The following is a 26,418-nucleotide window of genomic DNA, read 5'->3' as shown; positions in this document are numbered from 1 at the left end:
CTTCTTTGTGAAGAATCTCCCTCACTTCCTTAAGAAGAAATGAAGGGAACCTTTAACAATGGTGACAAAAAAGGATTTGGGGGGGGGGGGCAGATTATGGCCAGTGGGAGCAGAAAATGCCTCGGCATGAGTGATCAGTCATTGGTTTTATTGGAAGGAATAGTGTGCCACTTTGATACCAATAAGATGAATAGTGCCCCAAGGGCCAGATAGGGGCAAGCAAAGGGCCACAACCGGCCCCTGGGTCGCAGTCTGGAGACCAATGCATTAGACACTTTATGGGGGTCTGTGTCTTCCAGCCCTGGGAACACCTAAAACCCTATTGTCTTGTATGTGCATGAAAAGGGCAGAATGTGAAATTGCATGAAGCATAGTAAACTAGCTACATACAGTATAGAGCGCTGTAATCCAGCAGTGGTATTGGGACTTCCTGTCTGCTGCTGGAAAAATGATTTGTTGGGCTACAGTCTACCCTATTCTAGGAATACACGGCTTCCTCTGAATGGCGGGAGAATGAGGATTTCCACTTCAGCCAGAGGAGACGTTGTATTCATTCATAAACTACAAAACCGGTTGTAAATGGCTGGGCAGCGCTCAGTCCAATTCAATTTAGTTTTGAGAACAGGACAGGAAGTCCCCCATACACCGCTGCCTGAACACAGCGCTGTATACTGTATGTAGATGCTACAGTTTATACAGCCGCTGCAATGATTAGTAAAGTATGTAATATGGGCCAGCTTGTTCCAAACTGGTTATAGCGTTACCAACCCAGAATCCTGCATTCATAAAAAAATTCTCTCAGAGTACACAGAACATGGAAGTGCAATTATTTTAGTAAATATAAACTGCTAAACACCTTTTCTCATCAGCACTTATGCCGGTCATAGACAGGTAAAAAAAAAAAAAAAAAAAAAGCCGATTTTTCCAGCAATGATGAGCAAAACGGCCAATCGTTTTACCAATAAAAAAAAAAAATCTGCGCATGAGCCCTGACCTGCAAGGTTGCCAGCATTCTTTTTACTGTAAATGCACACACACACACATATGTGTGTGTGTGTATATAACACACACACACACACACACACACACACACACACACACACTTTCTGAAAGAGAGGAAGAAGGAAGTCCGCTATTTTACTTTATATGAAAAAGTCTTGCAGTTGCAACAAATGTATCCATTTGTATCCAAATAAAAAAACAAACAAACAATGTATTTGTATTGCTGTCACATTGTATGGTGTGCTCTAGGATTAGAACCCCCATCAAAGAGCTTTCCCCTTGCTTCCTGTCCTGCTGACAATGGTTTAACAGGCAGGAAGTGAGCTGATCTCTCTGATAGCAACAGACAGGTAGGTGTTTGTCCATCCCATGGGATAAACAAACCTCTATTTTCCCTATCTCTACTTCAGTAGATTTGTATACCTGTCTGTGTCTCGGTTGTAGATTTTCCTTTACTTTCTGCACAGAGACACCGTTGTCACTGAAACAGCAGGGTGAAATTTCTCAGAGCACTGGATAGCAGTAAAAAACTAACAGGGGGTTCCAATTCCTCAGCACTCTATCCAAAATAAAGTTTTGGCTGCACACGGCCTTTTTCAGGCAATGTGAACAGTCTAATGAACCGCAACAACCAGAACTGGGGACCAAAAGTCCAAACCTACTTGGTTCACATTCAGTAATACAGGTAGTTACAGAAACAGTGGGGCTGGAATCAACTAACCTTTGCTGCATTTAGCAGGCATGGATGGGCACTAAACACACTTGAGGTGCATTGTATTGAGGAGCAGGGTTTATTGGTCAGAGCAGAGCCGCAATACAGGATTTATCTTTCCCTTACGCTGAACTCCAGGATAACATCTTTGCATGCTTACATTGGTCAGGTTTGGCACACTGCAAGTATCCATATCTTATATGTAGAAGGCCACGACAAATGGAGTAGCAGTCTGCTCTATACAGTGATAAAGGCAGTTTTCCAGGTGACGCTCACTGATCACAGTGGGTCACTCACTTGGCACCTCTGCCATTCATAAAACTCCATGTCATTTTTTGCTTTTAATGAAAAAAAAAAAAAAAAAAAAAAAAAAGGCAGGCGTATGCTGAAAGAGGTGAAGATAGTGACATCACCACCCTACCTATACACCTGCTGCAGTCAGAGATCCCTTTGTATTCACTAAAAAACATTACAAGTGTGCTGCAAAGCAAGCAACCCCCTGTGTTCAGTGTGCATTGGTGAAGCTGCTCGCACAGCAACCGAAAGATTGCAGCATTCACTGTATCTAGCTCAGGTTACAAGATTTACAAAATCCCCATCAGTCCTCTGGATAATCATTAATATATCAAGCCAAGCTGAACCAATGTAAGACATGCAAAAATAGAATTCCTGGAGCTCAGCTTCAACTTGCATTGCAGTAAGTTGTGAGGTATGTAAAGTTTTTACCCAGCACAAACCAATACAATGAACTGGTGTGAACCAAAACTAATGCAGACAATGGGTTTCAGCTTGTTAGGCCTCCTTCATATGCGCATACTACAGTATACACCAACACAAAGGCCTTTATTTACATGAATTTACCTGCACAGGTGTCCTATTCATGACAATTAGGATACAGGGGCTGCATGGACACAGCTATTGCTCCCACTCCTCACAACTTTGTGGGTGCGCAATCTCCACATGGGGCTGTGTACCAGCAGGGATGGCAGATTGGAAGCAGTGGCTGTGTCCAAATAACAGGACAGAGGCTACCCACATGGGAATGAAAACAACACATATGTATCCCTGTTCAGGCAAACACCACACCTGCATGATGTTTCACCCCAGATATGCAACCCCAAATCTAACAAAAGCTGGGATGCTGTGTAAAATCTACATAAAAACAGAATGCAATGATTTGCAAATCTCATAAGCCATACTTGTTTGCACAGAAGAAAATAGAAAACAACTGAAAATGTTTAAACTTAGAAAATGGACCATTTTAAGAAACAAATAAGGTAAAATTTGAAATTGATGCAGCAACAGATTTAAAAAAAAAAAAAAAAAAAAAAAAAAAAAAGAGGACAGGGCCATGTTTACCACAGTGTAGCATCCCTTCTTCTACAACACATCTGGGAACTAGGGAGACCAGTTGCTGAAATTTTGAGAGGGGAATGTTGTCCCATTCTTGTCTGATATAGGATTCCAACAATCAAGGGTTATCTTTATCATATTTCTTGTTTCAAGATGCACCAAATGTTTTCAATTGGTGAAAGGTCTACACTGCAGGCCGGCCAGTAAAGCACCCTGACTCTCCTACCACAAAGTCATGGTGCGGTTATAGATGCACTATGCGGTTTAGCAATGTCCTGTGAAAATATGCAAGACCTTCCCTGAAAAAGACATCATCTGGATGGAAGAATGCTGCTCTAAAGCCCAGCAAAACATTTATAGATGGCACAGACAGTGATTTTTGGAAGTATTCCTGAGCCCATGCGGCAATGTCCATCACAGAATCATGCCTGTTTTTAATGCAGTGCCATCTGAGAGCCCAGAGATCACAGGCAGCCAATATTGGGTTCTGGCCTAGTCCTTTGCGCACAGAGATTTCTCCAGGTTCTCAGAATCTTTTTGATATTATGTACTGTTGATGATATATTTAAAGTCTTTGCAGTTTTACATTAAGGAACATTATTCTGAAATTGTCCTACAATTTTGAAATGCAGCTTTTCTCAGATTGGTGAACCTCTGCCCACCTTTACTTCTGAGAGACACACTCTCTAAGATGCTCTATTTACACTTAATCATGTTACCGACTTATTACCAAATAACCCAATTTGTTGCAAAATGTTCTTTCAGCCCTCTCGTTAGTACCACTTTGCCAGCTTTTTTGAGATGTGTTGCTGCCATCAATTTCAAAATTATCTTTTTTTCCCCCTTAAAATAGTACATTTTCTCAGTTTAAACATTTGATGTTTTCTGTTGTGAATAAATGAGGTTTGCAAATCATTGCATTGGTTTTATGTAGACTTTACATAGCACCCCAACTCTTTGGATTTGCTGTCCAGCTTCTTTGTTTGGGCAAGGAGCCATGTGCTACAAAGCATGTTTAGGGTGCCTTTAACCCTTTGAGGACCATAAGATTACAGAATGCCAAAAGAATCAATATTGTTTTTAAAGTTTGTACATTTCAGTTGCTGTAACTAAGTCATTTCATGAAATAATTGGCAAAAAGCTAGATCCCTTTGTTGATAAGAACTAATATTTTTGACTCAAACAAAAAAAAACAAAAAGTATTTTAAGTCCTAATCAGATGATACAGGCAATTAAAAACATGGGACAAATACATCCCTTGGTGCTCAAAGGATTAAAGTGGATGTAAGGGCTCAAGGTTTTTTTACCTTCATGTACTCTATGCATGAAGGTAAAAAAAAAAAAAAAAAATCATCTGTGTGCAGCAGCCCCCTCCCAAAACAAAACACTTACCTGCGCCCCATCTTGATCCAGCAATGTGCACAAAAGCTGTGACTCTCCAGGAACTGTCCGTCCTCAAAGACTGAGACAGAAGCAGGAGTCCTTGGCTTTTTATTTATGTAAACTGTGGCCAGCGAGCCAATGAGCAGAGAGGGGGTGGGGCCAAGATGCAGCTCTGTTTGTGAATGGAAAAGCAGAGCAGCAGCTCAGGAGACCCCATAGCAAGCTGCTTGTTCTAGGGCACTCAGCAGGGTGTAGGAGGGGAGGACTGGGGCTGACCTGTATAAACCCACAGGTTTGTTATTGAAAAAAAAAACCTTTAACCTCTTCCCCCTGATGTAGCGCATTTACGCGACCTCTTGGTGGGCAGACTGTAACGCCAAGAGGCCACATAATAAACAACTCTCTGTGCTGAGAGTGTGTCCCCAGCACAGACACTGATGGGAACCGAAAAACTCCCGAAACATACTAGCGATCGGCAGCTTTCTGATCATGTGGCAGCCAATCACAGCGGTCATATGACACAAATGCATTTAAAACCTCCTAAAGGGACTGGAGGAGGCAGCGGGAAAGGGTTATTATCACTTGCCACCCCTAGCATGATGCGTATTTCGGCACATCTTTTGTGCGGTTCCAGAGACACATGTCCCGCGTGATCATGGTCCAAGTGCACCAGGCCTGCTGGAAGCACCGCAGCCCAACTCACGTGGTGTGCATGGCCACAGTAAAAACCCGCCTGGCGCTCTAGTCCTTCACCACGCCACCCACAATACAACCTTCTCCCAGTGCTGGGCTATTCCAGGCCATGAGGATCCATCTATAACAACAGACACAATCCTGCATGGCAAACAATACGTCTGGGCAACACTGCTAGTTATAGATATAAGAGCTATAAAAAGGGGCCCCTAGGGGCCCTCCCGTCCCTCAGCAGCCATCTAACTGATCCAAAACAATGGCTGATGGATGAACCGACTACCCAGAGCATGGGGGAGAGCTGTAAGCGGAAGGAGCAGTACCCATGACAACCAGAACCCAGCCAGCACCGAGCTGGTTAAACCATAGCGAGCTCTGATTGGCTGGCCCGGCTCCCTGCACTTTGCTCTTGGCACTGTTTACTATAATGGCCCCAACGGCGTCCTCACCCGCCTCCACCACACATACACGATGGGCACACGGCTGGCTCGGGCCCCTGTACGTCGCTGCACTGGGCCCCCCGCCAACAGCGGGGTCACGACGTCACCCCCTCCCCCCCCGGTATAGGAAAATACTCACAAAGGCATGGTGACCCTGCTCCTCCCACCAACTGCGACCTCCTGGGCATGAGGAAGCCGGTATACACCGTAGAGGCGGAGCCTGCTGTGACAACAACAAAGAGCGGCCGGAACCCCGCCGCCTAGCCGCTTCCCGTCTGTCCCAACATGGCGCGCGCCGCTACCACAGCAACGTTCCGGGCTACGTTCTACAACGCGTCATAGGACTACGTCAGCACGGCGAACGCGCACGTGCGTCGTGTGTTTGGGGTGAAGCCACGCCCCACCGAGCCAGTGAAGCACGCCGGGAGTTGTAGTAAAGCGGGTGGCTGCATTGTTTTGGCGCTCAGCTGACTTGTCACCATGCTGTGTACACAGAATAAAGGGGGCTGGGCATACATTATATCGCCCAAAGTATTGGGCCCGCCCACCAAATCATTGGATTCAGGTGTTCTAGTCACCTCCATGACTACACGTGTATAAAATCATCACCTAGGCATACAGACTGCTTCTATAGACGTTTGTGAAAGGGCCCCATGTACACTGAGCTGATAAACTCCCAGTCAGGGGCGGACTGACAACTCATGGGGCCCCCGGGCAATAGGGGATCATGGGGCCCCTGTGTCCTTGCCCAAACTCAAAAAAGCCTATGAAAAAGGTACCAGGGGCATCTCATGGGGCACCTTACTGACCTGGGCCATTGGGCAGTGCCTGAGTTTCCAAGTGGTCAGTCCGCCCCTGGTCAGGAGCTGGTCAGTGGGGTTTTCAGCAGCCCCTGAACTCTCCCTAATGGTTTCCTATGTGTCCGTGTACACATCATCGTTTCCAGGCAGTTGAGTTTACAGTCGTTTTTTTTTAATGCACCAAATTTGCGTTCAGGAGTAGATTTTACCAGCGTTTCAAACGCCAAACACTTCTAAACACAGTTAACTGCATTTATAAGCATTTGCGTTTAGAAGCGTTTTTTAACTTCCATGTCCAGATGCTGTCCAGAGCCTTTTGTCATCAGAAATGCACGCACAGCATTTTCCATGTACTCAAATGGACCCAGTACACTGCAGGTCAGTTGCAGGTTATTCGTGAAGGAAAAAATGGTAGAATGCACCGCATTATTCTCATGATGGGATCCATAGTGAATACAACCAGAAAAGACCGGTCGTCTCCACACATACTGCTCTCTCTGCTTCTGCTCTCTCTATTCCTCTCAAAATGTTTGAAATAGTTAATTTTTTACTATTTTTCTGGGCATTTGGGAAGGACTCCTGAGGTTATCTTTTTAAAATGCTTCTAAACGCAAACGCGCATAGACGCGGTATGCAAACGCAGCTAAACTGGCGTTTTTTTATTCTACATTTTCCAGCAGTCAGATTCCATTGTTTAGAAAAGTTTTGCAAATACCCCGTGTACATGAGCCCAAAGACTGGGTCACTCTCAGGAGCTCAGTGACTCCAAGCGTGGTAGCGTGATAGGTTGCCACCTGTGCAATAAGTCCATCCGTGACATTTCCTGGCTACTAAATATTCCACAGTCAGCTGTTAGTGGGATTATAACAAAGTGGAAGCAACTGGGAACAACAGCAACTCAGCCACCAAGTGGTAGGCCATCTAAAATGACAGCGGGGTCAGCGCATGCTGAAGCACACAGTGCGCAGAAGTCACCGTCTGCAGAGTCAATAGCTAAAGATCTCCAAACTTCATGTGGCCTTCAGATGAGCACAACAACAGTGTGTAGAGAGCTTCATGGAATGGGTTTTCATGGCCGAGCAGCTGCATCCAAGCCTTACATCACCAAGTGCAATGCAAAGCGTTGGATGCAGTGGTGTAAATCACGCAGCCACTGGACTCTAGAACAGTGGAGATGTGTTCACTGGAGTGACCAATCACGCTTCTCTGTCTGGCAATCTGAAGGACGTGTCTGGGTTTGGCGGTTGCCAGGAGAATGGTACTTGCCTGACTGCATTGTGCCAAGTGTAAAGTTTGGTGGAGGGGGAATTATGGTGTGGGAATGTTTTTCAGGGGTTGGGCTTGGCCCCTTAGTTCCAGTGAAGGGAACTCTTAAGGCGTCAGCATACCAAGACATTTTGGACAATTTCATGCTCCCAACTTTGTGGAAACAGTTTGGGGATGGCCCCTTCCTGTTCCAACATGACTGCGCACCAGTGCACAAAGCAAGGTCCATAAAGATTGGGCAGCACAGTGGCTAAATGGTTAGCACTTCTGCCTGGCAGTACTAGGGTCATTGGTTCAAATCCCAACTCACAGCACCACCTGCCTGGAGTTTGCATGTTCTCCCTGTGCCTGTGTGGGTTTCCTCCAGCTACTCCGGTTTCCTCCCACACTCCAAAGACATGCTAGTAGGTTAATTGGATCCTGTCTAAATTGTCCCTAGTATGTGTATGTATAACTGTGAGTTAGGGACCTTAGATTGTACACCCCTTGAGGGTTAGGGACTGATGTGAATGTACAATATATATGTAAAGTGCTGCGTAAATTTACAGCACTATATAAGTACCTGAAATAAAGACATGGATGAGCGAGTTTGGGGTGGAGGAACCTGACTGGCCTGCACAGAGTCCTGACCTCAACCTGATAGAACACCTTTGGGATGAATTAGAGTGGAGACTGCAAGTGAGGCCTCCTCCCCCGACATCAGTGCCTGAGCTCACAAATGCGCATATGGATGAATGGTCAAACATTCCCATAGACACTCCTAAACCTTGTGGACAGCCTTCCCAGAAGAGTTGAATCTGTTATAGCTGCAAAGGGTGGGGCCAACTCAGTATTGAACCCTATGGACTAAGTTTGGGATGCCATTTAAGTCCATGTGTGTAAAGGCAGGTGTCCCAATACTTTTGGCAATATAGTATATATTCATTAGTTGGGATTGCGATTTTGTTTTATGTTGAGGTGCCTCTCCACCAAAAAAAGGATTTTTAAAAAAATCTTTCACACATAAAAATGTTTTTTAACCACTTGAAGACCAAGCATTTTCTGGGGCGCTTTCTTTAGAAGTTTAAAACTGTATTTATTGTTAGAAAATTACGTATATGCCCCAAATATATATCTTTTTTTTAGCAAAGATCCCAGGGAATGAAATGGCGATCATTACAATTTTTTATATCACATGGTGCTTGCACAACGGTTTTTCAAACAAATTTTTTTGAAAAAAATACACAGTGAATTTAAAAAAAACAAAAACAATATATATCCCATATTTTTGTAAGATATGAAAGAGGATGTTATGGTGAGTAAATAGATACCAAACATGTCATGCTTTAATATTGCACACGCTTGTGGAATGGCGACAAACTACGGTACTTAAAATCTCTATAGGAGACTCTTTAAAATTTTTTACAGGTTATCTGTTTAGAGTTACAGAGGAGGTCTACAGCTAGAATTATTGCTCTCACTCTAACATTTGCAGCAATACTTGACATGTGTGCTGCAAACACCATTTACATGTGTGTGATTTAGCTATATGTTTGTTTCTGTGCATGATCATGGTGGGATGTGGGTGCTTTCTCTGATTAAAAACCCCTCACATGCATTTTCTCTCCCCTGATACAGTAGCTCTTAGCTCTACCTTTGAGATTTATTATTATTTATTTCAGGTACTTATATAGTGCTGTCAATTTACACAGTGCTTTACATACATATTGTACATTCACATCAGACCCTAACCCTCAAGGGGCATACAATCTAAGGTCCCTAACTCACATTCATACTAGGGCCAATTTAGACAGGAGCCAATTAACCTACCAGTATGTCTTTGGAGAGGAAACCCACACAAGCACAGGGAGAACATGCAAACTCCAGGCAGGTGGTGCTGTAGTTGGGATTTGAACCAATGACTGTAGTACTGCCAGGCAGAAATGCTAACCATTTAACCACTGTGCTGCCCCAGATCTTGGTTCTGTGATGGTGGAGGTGAGCAGTAACAGCTGAGAGTCTCTTAGCAACATCCTAGTAACAAGGCAGGACAATGCTGTCTCTGGGAGTTTTTCAGTCAAGCTTCAGGACTTACAGTATATAAAAGGCCTATGGCAAGGGCATTGTTTAAAATGGAACAAAACCTGTTGATGTAAGTTTCCCAAAATAGTTCTTAGCGCTACTCCTTAACACCCCGGTCACATCAAGCTGACTTTGAAATCATCCGACTTACAGTGAAGTCACACGATTTCAAAGTTGGGGGGGGCATGCTGATTTCAGGTGCGATTTGCAAGACACCCGATACAGATGTCTATGCAAATCACACAAAAAGTAGTGCATGTACTACTTTTGAAATCAGTGCGGCTCCGACCAAGTCGGAACCGTACCAATATGATCATTCCAATTGCGGACAATAGGGTGCGACTTGGCATGCGATTTGCAAGTCGCAGGACATGCAAATCGCATGCCAAGTCGCACCCAATGTGACCGGGGTGTAAAGCGGAGTTTGAGCCATTTTTATGTTTATTAAAAGTCAGCAGTTACAAAAACTGTAGCTGATGACTTTTGATAAACACACACATACCTGTCACGGGGTCCAGCGACGTGCTCACCCGCACCCTCCCTTCTTTCCCCGGCACCGGGCTGTGACAGCTTGTGGCTTCACAGCAGGGTGCTCACAAGTTGCACTGCTCATCCTGATTGGACTGGTCAGAGGCGTCCCTAGGGTTGGTGTAACCCCTCCAGAAAGGAAGGAGCGGTGCTGGTGTAGCGGTAAAATGAGTATCCTGTGAAGATATGTATCCCCTGAAGCAACTGCGCATGTGCCGGTTTCAGGCCAAAGAAGCCGATCCCCGACTTTAGCATAGAGCTGCCACAGTTAATTCCTTCTAGGCTGCAAACTGCTGAAGCTGATCCCGCGGATCACTATGGGTTGCAAGATCAGTTAACCCCGTATAGGTTGAACCTATAAATAAAATTTAAGAAAAAACATTTTTTAGATACATCAGTGACGGAGGGAAAAAATACAGTGTTATCACTAAAATGAAAACTGGGCACAACACTTATGTTGAGGGAGACCTGAAAGTAGCAAACCAATTATTTCTTTTCAGTCTTTTAGAAATGAATGACAAGTTGGAGGATCATATTTGTTCTAGTAATGATGGTTTATTTTCTGGATTTCTACTTTAGAGACAGAGGTAGCTGAGGAACTGGCTCGGGTAAAGCTTAATAAAGCAATGGGCCCTGATGGTATTCATCCCAAAGTTCTAAAAGAACTTTGAAATATTGCTGTTGGACCATAAAGGGCCCATTCACACCATGATGCAGAACCATCAGGTGTTCTGCACAAATTCTGCAAGTGCCCATGTGCACTGTTCACACCATAACACTAGTATCACATGCAGATTGTTTTCTGCGCAGGAATCTGCAAAATTTATAAAACTCATTGGAACGTACATGAACACTGATGGAAACTGATGTCTCTGCCAGTGGAATCTGTGCGTCAGTTTCCATCAGTTTTTCTGCACGTATGGTGTGAACTAACCCTACCTGATCTTTTTAAAAGAGGAGTGTGGAATTTCAAAATAATAAACACATATACTCACCTAGGTGGATTCTGCCTCTGAGACTGAGAACTGAGTGATCAAAGACTGATGATTATTAGTTCTTGGTCATCAATGAGCAGAGAATCGGTGACTGTCAATCACCAGCTCTCTGCTCTGCCCCCTCCCCAGCGCTCACTGGAGTGCTGGGCTGTAGAGGGGGAGGAAGCAGCTGCCTCAGGTTCTCATTGTCTCGCTCAGAGGCTGAACCCAACTGCTGGTCAGGAACCTGGGTGGATCCCAACAATAAAGTCTGGATCCGTAGAGAGTCTAGACCGGCTGTGTGAAGTCAGTCGATAGCCTGCCATTGACTGAATTTGGGTCACAGGAGTACAGAACTAGGTGCACTCACAGGAGAAGGATGGCCAAAAGAGCTTTGACCCTACTTCTCATTTAATAAATCTCTAATAGGAGAGGTTCCCCATGACTAGCAGATATGCTAATATTGTACCTATCCACAAGGATAGCAAGGTGGAAGCTGGCAATTACAGGCCAGGGAGTTTAAGCAGCAATTATCTGCAGGGGAGCTGGATGCACAGCTTGATGCCTACAATGCTTGAATGGATACAAGTTAATCCAATCCTTTTTCCTGTGATGTTAGGGCTCCGGACGTCCTTTCTATACAAATTGTTTGTTTTTATTTCTAATAGGTTTTAAACTCATGTAAAGTTGCATTTTTGTTGTAGTCAAGTTAATGGAATCACTCCTGAAAAGAAGGATCATTGATCACCTACTGTAAAAACACACAACTTGCTGGACCCAAAGCAGCATGGCTTTAGTGAAGGCAGATTATGTCAGACTAATCTGATTTTTGTTACTATGTCACAAATGTTCTGGACCAGGGTGGTGCTGTGGCCTCTCTTGATTTCAGTAAGGTATTTGATACGGTTCCACATAATGGTCTAATACAAAAGTTGTACAAGCTAGGACTTAACACTTGGGTGGCTTAGTGCAGGGCTTGAAATTTCCACTCCTTCTTGCATTTGGCTAGTGAACAGGGGCGGACTGACCATATGGAAACTCGGGTACTGCCCGAGGGCCCGGGGTCAGTAAGGGGCCCCATGAGATGCCCCTGGAACCTTTTTCATAGGATTTTTTGAGTTTGGGCAAGGACACAGGGGCCCCATGATCCTGTATTGCCCGGGGGCCCCATGAGTTGTCAGTCCGCCCCTGCTAGTGAAAATAACGTGGGCGAGTGTGTTCCCAGGAACCGCATTGGAGGGTGAGGGGCGAGTGCTACCAGCAGTACCAACCTGCCCCGAGCACTGTGTTGAGGGGGGCGCACTGCGGGTGCCGCTCCTCAGTGATCACAGTTTCACTCCTGTCACAGGGAGCAGCTGCTGACACTTGCTGGAGGGAGGACTAGGCTTTCTCCTCCCTTCTGCCTGCAGGAGGCAACAGACAGCCGGCACTAGGGAGTGAAGGCAGAGTGTCCTTCCTCTCTCCCCTTGTCATGTGTCTTATCACATGACCGAAGGAGGAGAAGCTGCATTCACGAGCAGATCTGTGAATACAAGAGGGACGGGCCTGGGGTGGGGTTGGAGGTGGACCTGGGCAAGGTTTGGTGGGGCAACTGGTGGAGAGTAAGGTTTTTGCCTGGCTAGTAGGTCTAGACTTGAAATTTTAAGCCCTGGCTTAGTGGATATGCAGTTGGCTAAAGTACAGATACCAGAATGTGGCTGTAAATGGGGTTAATTTGGAAAAATCATATATAACTAAAAAAAAAAAAGGGGCATTGCAGAGCTCAGTGAGGAGAGTTCTGAGAGCTGATTGGAGGGAAGGGACACCCCCCTGTAGGCATCTAAAATGTGTGTATCATAAATACTGTATATAAAATATGAATACATGTACTGTATATACATTCATGTATGTGAAGTTGGCATTCATAGTGGGCCTGAAGAAGTGCATATTTTACACACCAAAAGAATAGCCAATAACTGCTTACTATGTTAATGTATGCACACGGTAATTACCTCACCTTTGTTATGATGGGTTAGCCTGTTTTTGGGTAAATATTTGGAGAGTCAGGAGTGTTTTACAACAGGTTGTTTACAAATAGATTGGGAGAAGTCTTGAATATTCATGGTGTGCTTGTTTATGGTGAAGAGAGCAGATTTACCATAAACAAGACAAGTAGTATCTATTTAACTTTTTAATTAAAATCTATGCATACAGCTATTGTAGGTCTAGACACAGAAGATCAACCATGCTACTAAAAGTGGCCAATCAGAGTCCTTAAATATATCTATATATGGCCCTCCCCTGCTCTAGGTCTCCTAATTGGGATAACAAAAAAGCTGCTAACCCCTTACTATATACCAGAGGGGAAAATGACAAATGTAAACCTTGTTGGTGCTGCACTAATTCTAAGTGAGAAATAAACTCCTATTATGAACATAACACACAACGTATTCATACTACTGACAACTGCTCTGATAATGATAATATGCACAGAAACAGAAATAATATAATGAATGGAATACACATGAAAACATCCAAATCTATGGATAACAGTGAATAACACCCAAACATAAAAAAGGCATAATCTAGGTACACCTCTGGAAATAAATAGGTGATTATTGGTGAACAAAATATATATAATAATATAGATATATATATACTGCTTCTTTCTTAAATAGTGCCCACAAAAACAGTGATATTTTTAACTGATCTTTTTAAAAGAGGAGTGTGGAATTTAAAAATAATAAAAACGGCAACACTGCACTGGAACACAGTACCGGAACACTGTACTGGAACACTGCACCACTGCACTGGAGCACTGCATCACTGCACTGTATCACTGCACTAGAACACTGGATCACAGCCCAGGAACACTGTACTGGAACACTGCAGCACTGGAACACTACACTACACTGCATTGGAGCACTTTACTGGAACACTGCACTTGACAACTGGAACTCTGTACCACTGCACTGGACCATTTGAATACTGCAAAACTGTACTGGAGCACTGCACTAGAACACGGTACTGGACCACGGGCACACTGCACTGCAACACTGGAACACTGCACTGGAACACTACCACCAGAACACTGCACTGGAACACTGGACCACTGAAACACTGCACGGGAACACTGCAACACTGGAATACTGCAACACTGGGAAAACTAGAACACTGCACTGGAGCACTGCAACACTGGAACATGGCAACAGTGCACTGGAACACTGCACTGGAACACTGCAACACTACCACCGGAACACTGCACTGGAACACTGTATCACTGCAACACTGCACTGGAACACTGGAACACTGGATCACTGTAACACTGCACTGGTTCACTGCAACACTGCACTGGAACAACTAAGCACTGCACTGGGTCACTACACTGGAGCACTGCTATGGGCCACTACACTGGAACACTGGAACACTGCAAAACTGTACTGAAGTGCTGTAATTGAACACTGTAGCACTGGAACACTGTATGGGAACACTGTACTGCAACACTGGAACACTGCAGCACTGCACTGGACCACTGCAGCACTGCACTGGAACACTGTATCGGACCACTGGAACACTGCACTGGAACACTGCAAAACTGCACTGGAACACTGCAACACTGCACGGGACCACTGTATCGGAACACTGCAACACTGCACTGGAGCACTGCAAAACTGTACTGGAGCACGGCATCACTGCACTGTATCACTGTAACACCGCGCTGGAACACTGTATTGGACCACTGGATAACTGCACTGGAACACTGTACTGAAACACTGCAGCACTGTAACACTGTACGGGAACAATGCACTGCATCACTGGAACACTGCACTGGAACACTAGAACACTGCACTGGAGCACTTCGACACTGCACTTGACCACTGGACTACGACAAAACTGCACCACTGCACTGGAGCACTGTGATACTGAACTGAAACACTGGAGCACTGCACTGGAGCACTGCAACATTGGAATCAACACACTGGAACACTGCAACACTGCATCTGGAACACTGCAACACTGCAATGGGCCAATGAAATACTGCAACAGTGCACTGGAGCACTGCATCACTGCACTGTGACACTGTACTGGGACACAACAACACTACACTGGAACACTGTACCAGAACAATGCAGCACTGCACTGGACACTACCGGAGCACTGCATCACTGCAACATCGCACTGAAACACTGGACCACTGCAACACTGGAACACTGCAACACTGGTATACGGCAACAATGCACTGGAGCACTGCAACACCGCACTGCAGCACCGGGATACTGCAACACTGTACCACTGCACTGGAACACTGGAGCACCGCACCAAGACACTGGATCACTGCTCTGGAAAACTGCAGCACTGCACTGGAACACTGCAGCACTGAAACACTGTACAGGAACAATGCACTGCAGCACTGGAACACTGCACTGAAACACTAGAACACTGCACTGGAGCACTTCGACACTGCACTTGACCACTGGACTACGACAAAACTGTACCACTGCACTGGAGCACTGTGATACTGAACTGGAACACTGGAGCACTGCAACACTGGAACCAACACACTGGAACACTTCACTGGAACACTGCACTGGAACACTGCACCACTGGAACACTGCAACACTGCACTGGACCACTGCAGCACTTGTATACGGTAACAATGCACTGGAGCACTGCAACACCGCACTGCAACACTGCACTGGGATACTGCAACACTTGAATACTGCAACACTGTACCACTGCACTGGAACACTGGAGCACCGCACCAAAACACTGGATTACTGCTCTGGAACACTGCAGCACTGCACTGGAACACTGCAGCACTGGATCACTGGAACACTGCACCACTGGAACACTGCAACACTTCACTGGACCACTGCAGCACTTGTATACGGCAACAATGCACTGGAGCACTGCAACACCGCACTGCAACACTGCACTGGGATACTGCAACACTGTACCACTGCACTGGAACACTGAAGCACCGCACCAAAACACTGGATTACTGCTCTGGAACACTGCAGCACTGCACTGGAACACTGTAGCACTGAAACACTGTACAGGAACAATGCACTGCAGCACTGGAACACCCCACTGCATTACTGCACTGGAGCACTGCAACACTGCGCTGGAGCACTGCATTGGAGAACTGTACTGGACCACTGGAACACTGGCCGCTGGAACACTGAAAAGCTGTACTGGGGTGATGTACTGGAGCACTGCAGCACTGGAACACTATATGGGAAACACTGCACTGCAGCACTGGAATACTTCAACACTGCACTGAAACACTGCACTGGAAAACTGTATTGGCACACTGCACTGGAACACAGGAATACTGCAACACTGCTACCACCGCACTGGAACACTGCACTGAAACACTGCATCACCACACTGTACTGGACACTAACGGAGCACTGCATCACTGCAACACTGCACTGGACCACTGGAACACTGCAACACTTCACTGCATTGGGACACTGCACTGGAATACCGTACCACTGCACTGCAACACTGGACTTGAGCACTGAAACAGCACACTACACTGGAACAAGCAACAGTGCACTGCAACACTGCACTGGAGCACTGCAATACTGCACTGGATCAAAAGAACACTGCGCTGGACACTGGAGCACTGCAACACTGCACTGGGCCACAGCAGCACTGAAATACTTCAACAGTGCACTAGAGCACTGCAACACTGCATTGGGACATGGCAACACTGTACTGGAACACTGCACCACAACACTGCAGCACTGCACTGGACCACTGCAGCACTGGACCACTGCGCGGGAACAATGCACTGCATCACTGGTACGGATCACTGCAGCACTTCACTGGAGCACTGAAACACTGCACGGGGGCACTGCATCACTGTACTGGACCACTGCAGCTCTGGAATATGGTAACACTGCACTGAAGCACTGCAAGAGATTACTGAACTGGAATACTGCAACACTGAAATACTGCAACACTGTAACACTGCACTGGAACACTGCAGCACTGCAACACTGTATGGGAACAATGCACTGGAACACTGCAGCACTGCACCGGACAACTTCAGCACTGCACTGGAATATCGCAACACTGGAACACTGCACTGAATCACAAGAACACTACACTGGACACTGGAGCACTTCACTGCGCTCGAGCACTGCATCACTGCACTGGAACACTGCAACACTGGAACACTGCATTGGAGCACTGTATAGAACCACTGGAACACTGCACTGGACCACCGTAACTCTGTATCACTGCACTGGACCATGAATACTGTAAAACTGTACTGGAGCACTGCACTGGAACACTACACTGCAACACTGCACTGGAACACTGCACCACTGGAACACTGCACTGAAACACTGGAACACTGCACGGGAACACAACAAAACTATACTGGAGTGCTGTACTGGAACACTGCACTGCAGCACTGGAACACCGCAACACTGCACTGGATCACTGCAACACTGGAATACGGCAACACTGGATCACTGCACTGGACCACTGGAACACGGCAACACTGCACTGGAACATGGCAACACTGCACTGCGACACTGTACTGGGACACTGCACTGGAATACTGCAACACTGCAACGGAACACTACACCACTGCATCACTGCACTGGAACACTGCACTGGAACGCTGGATCAATGCACTTGATTATGGCACTGGAATACAGCAACACTGGAACACTGTGCTTGAACACTGCACCACTAGAACACTGCAACACTACACTGGATCACTGCAACACTGCACTGGAACACCAAAGCACTGCAACACGACACTGGAGCACTGCAACACTGCACTGGAGCACTGCACTGGAGCACTGCGACACTGCACTGAAGCACTGCAACATACAGCAATTACCATCTATTACATTTCTAGTGACTATGGATGTAGTATCCCTGTATAGTATTATCCCTCACAAGGATGGATTAGCTGCATGTCACAGATCCTTATCATTTTTACCAAACCACAAATACACTGCTGAGGATGTTACACAGCTCATTGAATTCATACTTACACACAACTACTTTACTTTCAATAAAGACATCTATCTTCAATGTATGGGTACTGCGATGGGAAGTAAAATAGCACCCCAATATGCCAATTTATTTATGGCTGACCTGGAGGAAAAATTCCTCAACAGCATGGAACAAAATCCATACAGATACTATCGCTATATTGATGATATTTTCATCATATGGACAGAAGGTGAAGAATACCTAAAACAATTTTCTCATTGATCAACACTTTTCATCCATCAATCAAACTAAAAATGGAATACTCAAACACACGCGTCAACTTCCTAGACACCACAGTATACATCAGGGATGATACGCTTCACACCTCAATATACAGGAAACCCACTGACAGATGCAACTACCTCCACATTTCCAGCTTCCACCCCCAACACACAAAACGTGCCATCATACACAGTCAGGCCATTAGATACCACCAAATATGTTCTGACCCAAGAGACAGAGATAAACATCTCGGGACACTAGCAGACTCCTTCCATAAGAAAGGTTACAAGGACAAAACTATCAACACCGGCATAAACACAGCCTTGAGAACACGAAGAGAAAATCTACTTCAGTACAAAGAGAAAATAACAAACAACCGTGTACCTCTAGTAACCACATACAACCCAGCACTAGAGGGAGAAGAAAAATAATCAAAGATTTACAACCCATCATAACAGAGGATGGAACTCTGGAAGAAATATTCCAACAACCCCCAATACTGGCCTTCAGACAACCCCCCAATACTGGCCTTCAGACAACCCCCCCAACCTCAGAAATAAACTAATCAGTAGGAAACTTCCTTCTGATTATGATGTCACAAATAATGGAAGCAAACCCTGCAATAGAAAACGCTGTAAACTGTGCAACCAAATCAATCCATCAAAAAGTGTCAGACACTCAAAAGCGATCTTCAATATCTCCGGATCATACAGCTGCACCTCCAGTAATGTTGTGTATCTTATCCAGTGCAGAAAATGTAACAAAGATTCTTATGTTGGAAAAACAGGACAGAAGTTGCAAACAATGATGAATTTGCACAGACATACCATCAAGGAACATAAAGAAGATGACTTCTGCACACCTGTGGGACATCATTTCGCACAACCAGACCACACAGTGGGAGACCTCAATATTTTAGTTCTTAAAGGAAATTTCAAATCCATTCAGGAAAGAAAAACTTTTGAACTAAGAATGATAATTCTATTTGACACAAGAGATAACGGCCTTAATTTGGACATGGGATTCCTCAATCATTATCCAACAGTTTTATCACCTCAAGCATGACTGCCTCTGTGAGTGTTGTCTCCCCCCCCCCAGACTTTGCTTTTGCTGTGTCTTATCTCTCTTTTTTTTTTTTTTCCTCCCCATCCCCTACATCTCTTCTAATATTCTGATAAATCTGTGTTCAGTACTGCTTAGACCTGAAGAAGGGGACATTCCCCGAAAGCTTGTCCTCAAAATTGTATGTTAGTGCAAATAAAAAAAGTATCACGGACAGTACTCAATAGTTTTTCATGAAACTATACCAGCTGCAATCTTTTTTATGAACTCTGTATTCTTATTTCCTGCCCCCCCCTTCCTTTCAGGGGCCCTAAGAGTGTCTATGCTGTGTATACATTGTAATGCGCTGAGCAAACTGTTGGCGCTATATAAATCCTGTATAATAATAATAATATACATGTATTTTTAGTTTATTGTTTGTATTACTATAACATATAATGTTATATCATTTTCATCCAGCAGGTGGCGTCCTATACAAGGTCTACACACCAAGTCTTGTCCAATGAACAGCAGAGTGCTGAATAGATGTGTGGAGGTCACTGATATATCCTCATCAGACACCTTACATACAGGGTGCTGTAGCAACCAACGGATAGATAAACTTCTACATATATAACATATGTTGACAGCATAACATATTCATCACAAATACCTTTATAATTATATAATTCCTTTATATCTGCATGTTCAGCAATGAATATGCTTTTTTATTTTTATTGCATTGTTTTATATATAGAGTTGGCATTGCTTTCTGCTCCATATCTGATTATATTTTAATTATATAGATTGTCAGCACCCCATCTAGTATGTACTCCCATGCTATGGATAAATATGAAATATAGAAAAACACGGCTGCTAGCACCGAGATTATAAAGCCATCGCCCTGATGATGAATACAAAATATGCTGCTCTAAATTGCTCTAGATTAATATCACATATTACTACATACTTATATCAATATACAAATTTAATGATGAATAAATACAGTATATAATCATAATATTGTGCACAGTATCGATCCCTCATGGACCAGTCTGTCTGAACCTGACTTTGACTTCCTGATGGTGTTATTCAGTTGCATTGGACCTGATGGGTGTCATCATATTCCTTCCTGCGTTCCACCCACATTCTCTTGACACAGATGATAGCTTAGATTCCACCCACTCCCGCTACTGTTTATATTGCGGATAAGATATTTTTGGCGGTCATCCCCTCCCTTACTTTACCCTCCCCATGTGCTTCCCTTACCCCCCCCCCCTTTTTCTTTTTTTAATTATTTTTCCTTCTTTCTCACCTTCTCTCTTCTCCTCCTCTCGTACGCTCACACACGTTTCGGACAATCCCTCTAGTAGAATACTGTGTACGCTGTCGGCATCATCTCCCTTACTTCATTAGCGGCCCTCACGACAATTTACTCCTACATTTGCGTTTGGATAACTCCATCATCACAATCTATAGTATTGACTCTTACCTAGGTATCGTATTTACTCCTCTCCCCTCTACAGATTCTTACCTCAAGACACTATGGTAGGAGGCCAGATGTCTCCATATTTCTAGCACTGGATCAGCATACCTGAATATTACAGGCACAACCCTGTCGTATCCTAGTTCGTCCACACTGATTGGTCTTGCGTTGGACCTCATTTGCCTCTGCGTGATATATGCTTTGCTGCATGTCCTATGTATACTTCATCTGTACATTTTCGTGTGTTAATTTGTATCTTGTTTTCAATAAACTTTGTTCTTTTTGGAAAAAAAAATAAAAAATTGTGCACAGTCGGAAAACCCAATGCTGCAAAGTCCAAAGTGAAATCAAACGTTATGTATTTGTAAAATAACTTGCATAGCAATTCGCTCAGTGAAGGTGAATGTACATTCAGTCTGTGAGAACCACACAAAAAAAGAAAATGCTGAATTTTTTCTGAACAGAACTGTACTGGAACGCGGTAAATGCATCACAAATGCACCAGAATGCATTGGAATGCCCCAAAAATGCGCTGGAACGCACATGTCCCTATTTAGCTTGAAGAAAAAGAGGAGGAAAATGAACTGGAGTGCATCAAAAATGCACTGGAACACATGAAAAAGACATAAAAATGTACAGGAATGCGTCAAAAAAGCGCATCCGGAACTCATCTGGACTGTGTTTCTATATTGTGGACCGGCCCTTAGTCTAGGTTCACACCTATGTGTTTTCTGCTGCATTTTGCAGAAACACACCGCAGTCCATTTAACATGATTTCCTATGGGACAGGTTCACATCTCCGCGTTTTCACCCGGTGCGTTTTTTGGAAAGGGTCAGGGACTTTTTTGAATGCAAAACGTTGCATTTTTGAATCTATAGACTTCAGTGGAGATGCTGCAGAAAAGCATGTAGTGCTTTTTTGATGTGTTTTATTCTGCCCAGCAACAAGTTGAAACCTCCTGGCAGAACGCATAAAAAACGCAAAAAGCACTGCAGAAACGGATCAAACGCTAACTGCATAAGTGTGAACCTAGCCTTAAAGTTATAAAGGTCAAAGCAAGCATTTCCCCTTTAAACCAGGGTGGGTTTGAACAGAAACCATCAGTGTTCTCCATGTATATAAATCAACATTCTATAAAAACTATTTATGAAAAGAACTCACATTGTTGAGTGCACCGCTTATTGTGCAGCAAATACAAATAAAGGCTTGAGACAGCACTCCATAGAACACATGGCTGTGCAGCGCTGCTCGGGTGCACACTCCGCTCCTTGAGTCCTATACGATGGGCCTGTGCCCGTGGAGAGGTGAAGGAGAATACACGGGACGCATCACCTGTGAAGTACTTGATACTGTTCATTATTTTTCACAATAGTGGACTGTGCACCATTTGTCTTTTTTTGCATAAAGTATGGCTGTGGTCACTAAATGGCGGACCACGGTCCGCTAACGGCCTCAACAGCGCTGTCGCCCAGCCTGCCAGCCCATATTGACAGATCTGCCGCTGAGCAGGGCGGTCATCATGCCAACATCACGTGTGTGCCCCGCCCTTTTCAGCTCACTGTTCCGCTCCCTGCCTGTACACAAGCATCCAGCAAGGATCCCGGGCACAGCTCCTGTCTGCCCTCAAGGTAGGGTGTAGTCTTACAGGGGCACTCTGATGGGCACATTGTATGTTAAGGGGCACTCTGATGGGCACATTTTATGTTAGGGGCACTCTGATGGGCACATTTTATGTTAAGGGGCACTCTGATGGGCACATTGAATGTTAAGGGGCACTGTGATGGGCACATTTTATGTTAAGGGGCACTCTGATGGGCACATTGAATGTTAAGGAGCACTCTGATGGGCACATTGAATGTTAAGGAGCACTGTGATGGGCACAGCATAGAATGTGCCCATCAGAGTGCCCCTTAACATAACATGTGCCCATCAGAGTGCCCCTTAACCCCTTGACGCTGCTCGCACGAAAATATGCAGCCTTTCGGTGTCTGGGCCTTGACACCAAGCGGCCGCATATTTGCATGCAATTAGAAAATACATACACCTGCGCGCTTCCAGCACGTATGTCCGCTACTCCCAGAATTGTCCTGATCTCCCCTTTCAATCAGGACCTTTTCCGATCATATGACTGCCGTGACGGTGAATCACGGCGGTCACATAACCCTAAAACACTGCCCCGCCTCCTGGCTTCTGAAACTGTCAAAGGGCGGGGAGGCGCCAGTGCCAACAGGTTAATATAACAAGTGCCCGTCAGAGTGCCCCTTAACATAACATGTGCCCATCAGAGTGCCCCTTAACATAACATGTGCCCATCAGAGTGCCCCTTAACATAACATGTGCCCATCAGAGTGCCCCTTAACCCCTTGACGCTGCTCGCACGAAAATATGTGGCCTCTCGGCATCTGGGCCTTGACACCAAGCGGCCGCATATTTGCGTGCAATTAGAAAATAATATGTGCTGAGACCGCGCGCCCTGCACGCTTCCAGCACGTATGTCCGCTACTCCCGTAATTGTCCCGATCTCCCCTTTCGATCGGGACCTTTTCCGATCATATGACTGCCGTGACGGTGAATCACGGTGGTCACATGACCCTAAAACACTGCCCCGCCTCCTGGCTTCTGAAACTGTCAAAGGGCCGGGATGCGCAGGTGCCAACAGGTTAATATAACGTGCCCGTCAGAGTGCCCCTTAATATAAAATGTGCCCATCAGCATGCCCCTTATTTTATGTTAAGGGGCACTCAGATGAGCACATTTTATGTTAAGGGGCACTCAGATGAGCACATTTTATGTTAAGGGGCACTCTGATGGCACATTTTATGTTAAGGGGCACTCTGATGAGCACATTTTATGTCAAGGGGCGCGCTGATGGGGACATTTTATGTTAAGGGGCACTCTGATGGATACATTTTATGTTAAGGGGCACTCTGATGGATACATTTTATATTAAGGGGCACTCTGATGGGCATATTTTATGTTAAGGGGCGCGCTGATGGGGACATTTTATGTTAAGGGGCACTCTGATGGATACATTTTATGTTAAGGGGCACTCTGATGGATACATTTTATATTAAGGGGCACTCTGATGAGCACATTTTATGTCAAGGGGCGCGCTGATGGGGACATTTTATATTAAGGGGCACTCTGATGGCACATTTTATGTTAGGGGCACTCTGATGGGCACATTTTATGTTAAGGGGCACTCTGATGGCACATTTTATGTTTAGGGGCACTCTGATGGGCACATTTTATGTTAAGGGGCACTCTGATGAGCACATTTTAAGTTATGGGGGCACAATTGATCACATACCGTGGAAAGGGGCACTCTGATGGGCACATGTGATGGAAAGGGGTACTTTGAGTGTAAGGGGGCCCTCTGACAGGAATACCTGATGTAAGGTGGCAATGTGATGGGGTTACCTGATTTAAAGGGGCACCCTGATGGGGACAACTGATGTAAAGGAGCAATCTGATGGGCACACCTGATGTGATGGGAATACATGATGTAAAGTTGCACTCTGATGGCGACAGCTAATATAAGGGGGCACACTGATGGGCACACCCTCTTCGGACCTCAGTCAGAAGAACATTTTAGTGACCACACCTTCTTGAATTTTAATTCAATACCCCTGCTGTATGGGCTCCCTCTAATAAAACCCAAAACAATATTTGTTATTTTCTATAAAACATATCCAATAAAAGAAATAAAAAAAAATCTAATTTCTTTATAAATGTAGGCCAAAATGTATTCTTCTACATATTTTTGGTAAAAAAAATCCCAATAATGGTATATTGATTAGTTTGTGCAAAAGTTATAGTGTCTACTAACATGGTACATAAACTGGATTTTTTTTCATTTTTTTTATACTAGTAATGGTGGCAATCAGCGGCTTATGTAGGATGTAATGTATTGTAAGGGGGGGTGCTATGATATAAAGTGGAGCGCTGTGATGTAAAGAGGGGGGTTCTGCAATGTAAGAAGAGGGTGCTGTGGTGTAAAGGGGAGACTGTGATGTGAAAAAGGCTGTGAAATAAGGGGAGGGGGGGAATGTGATGACTATGATGTAGGGATACACACACTCTAAACTCTGCATGCAAAGGTGACTCCATAGAATGCTGCAAGAGAGAGGAGACACCCTGACACATCTGGGGCAGTGATAATGCTCATGAATAAACTGGAACATAGACAAGCATTAAAAGACAAAGTGGCTGCATACTCAGTAGCCCATTAAATCAGCTGCTGAAACTGCCTGAAAAACTGTCATCGTTAATTTTAAATGCAAGCTGTGTAAATACCTCAAAATGATGTGGTATAAGCCTTTTGCAGTCTCTTAAACAGTATAACAGGGCTGGAGCATGAGAGGAAAAAAGTGCATGGAGGTAATCAGTTTATATGCCAACAAGAAGCATGTTGATAGAAGGAGAGAGCAGAGTAACATGAAGAATGTGCTCATCACTGTGCTGCTTCTCCTTTCACTGTCCAGTCACTGGGGATGTGGGAAACAAGATGACCTGGGCTGAGGACATCTAATGGCAGAAAAAAAGTACTGCAGGGGCAATCTCTGAATTGAAGCATTGATTGTATCAGGAGCTGTTTTTTTTTTTGTTTTGACATTTTAGCTGTAGTTCTGATTTAACAAGGTCAAAGTCACATGATGAAATCCTTTAATATAAACAATGCTAAACTGGGCTCAGTATAAGTAGGTGATTACTGAAAATACACTATACTTTCCTTTTAAGCTGCTTGCATTACTGCTTATATAAAAAAAAAAACAACAAAAAACTATATAAGGAGAATTGTTTCCCTTTAAGAGGAAATGTATAGCAAGATCTGACTTGTTTGCTGTCACCAGATCTGTTCCCTGTCACCGCCACGCTGGGGAGATGTCGGGGAGTGGAGCAGGTCATGCAAATTGGAGACGAGGCTGTCACGTTCGGTTTACATCTCCAGCCAAACAAACCGTCGTTTCCTGTCTGTCTCCCCCGCCGTAGCGCACATCTCCTGATCACTTGTACTATATCCTGCTCCAGCACAGTTTGTTTACAATATGAAAATAGCTGTCATCCATTATTCAGGAATTGAATGCAGAACGCTCACCTAGCAGATGTTGACAGGTGGAAACACAGGGGCGCTTTTTTTCTTATTTTTATATAAAAATGATTTATTTATATTTACTAAAATATTTATAACGATACGCTTTTCCTTTATGTAGTCATCATTATGGGGGTAACAAAAATGTTTATTTTTTTACTAAAAAAAAATTTACCTAAAAGGGAACCTGTTGTTATAAAACTATGGACTGCTCCTATTACTGACCTAATTTTGGAGGTGCAGGTTCCAGGGCTGCCATTGTTATCCTTGCTTCAATACTTAGTGTGTCACTGACCTGGATGGTGTATATAAATGTTAGAGGTCCAGATGCTGCATTGGATGTGCACTGATTCCAGGTAAGTAGT

At 44.6% G+C, this 26,418-nt stretch overlaps 1 protein-coding gene across 1 annotated transcript in view; it reads right to left on the bottom strand.

Moving 5' to 3' along the window:
* PAPOLA (poly(A) polymerase alpha) overlaps positions 1 to 5,908 on the bottom strand; it is a 56,516-nt gene extending 50,608 nt beyond the window's left edge. The window contains exon 1 of the mRNA XM_089657425.1: positions 5,720 to 5,908. Coding sequence (XP_089513551.1) covers positions 5,720 to 5,727 — 8 coding nt within the window. The 5' untranslated portion in view covers positions 5,728 to 5,908. The remainder of the gene's footprint in view (positions 1 to 5,719) is intronic.
* Positions 5,909 to 26,418: the final 20,510 nt, after the last annotated feature.

Source organism: Staurois parvus, unplaced genomic scaffold, assembly GCF_062004578.1.
Source record: "Staurois parvus isolate SC_StPar_1 unplaced genomic scaffold, SC_StPar_1.0 ptg000997l, whole genome shotgun sequence".
Classification (NCBI taxonomy): Eukaryota; Metazoa; Chordata; class Amphibia; order Anura; family Ranidae; genus Staurois; species Staurois parvus.
Note: the sequence above shows the minus strand (reverse complement) of the source record. Positions and strands in the feature narration are given on the sequence as shown.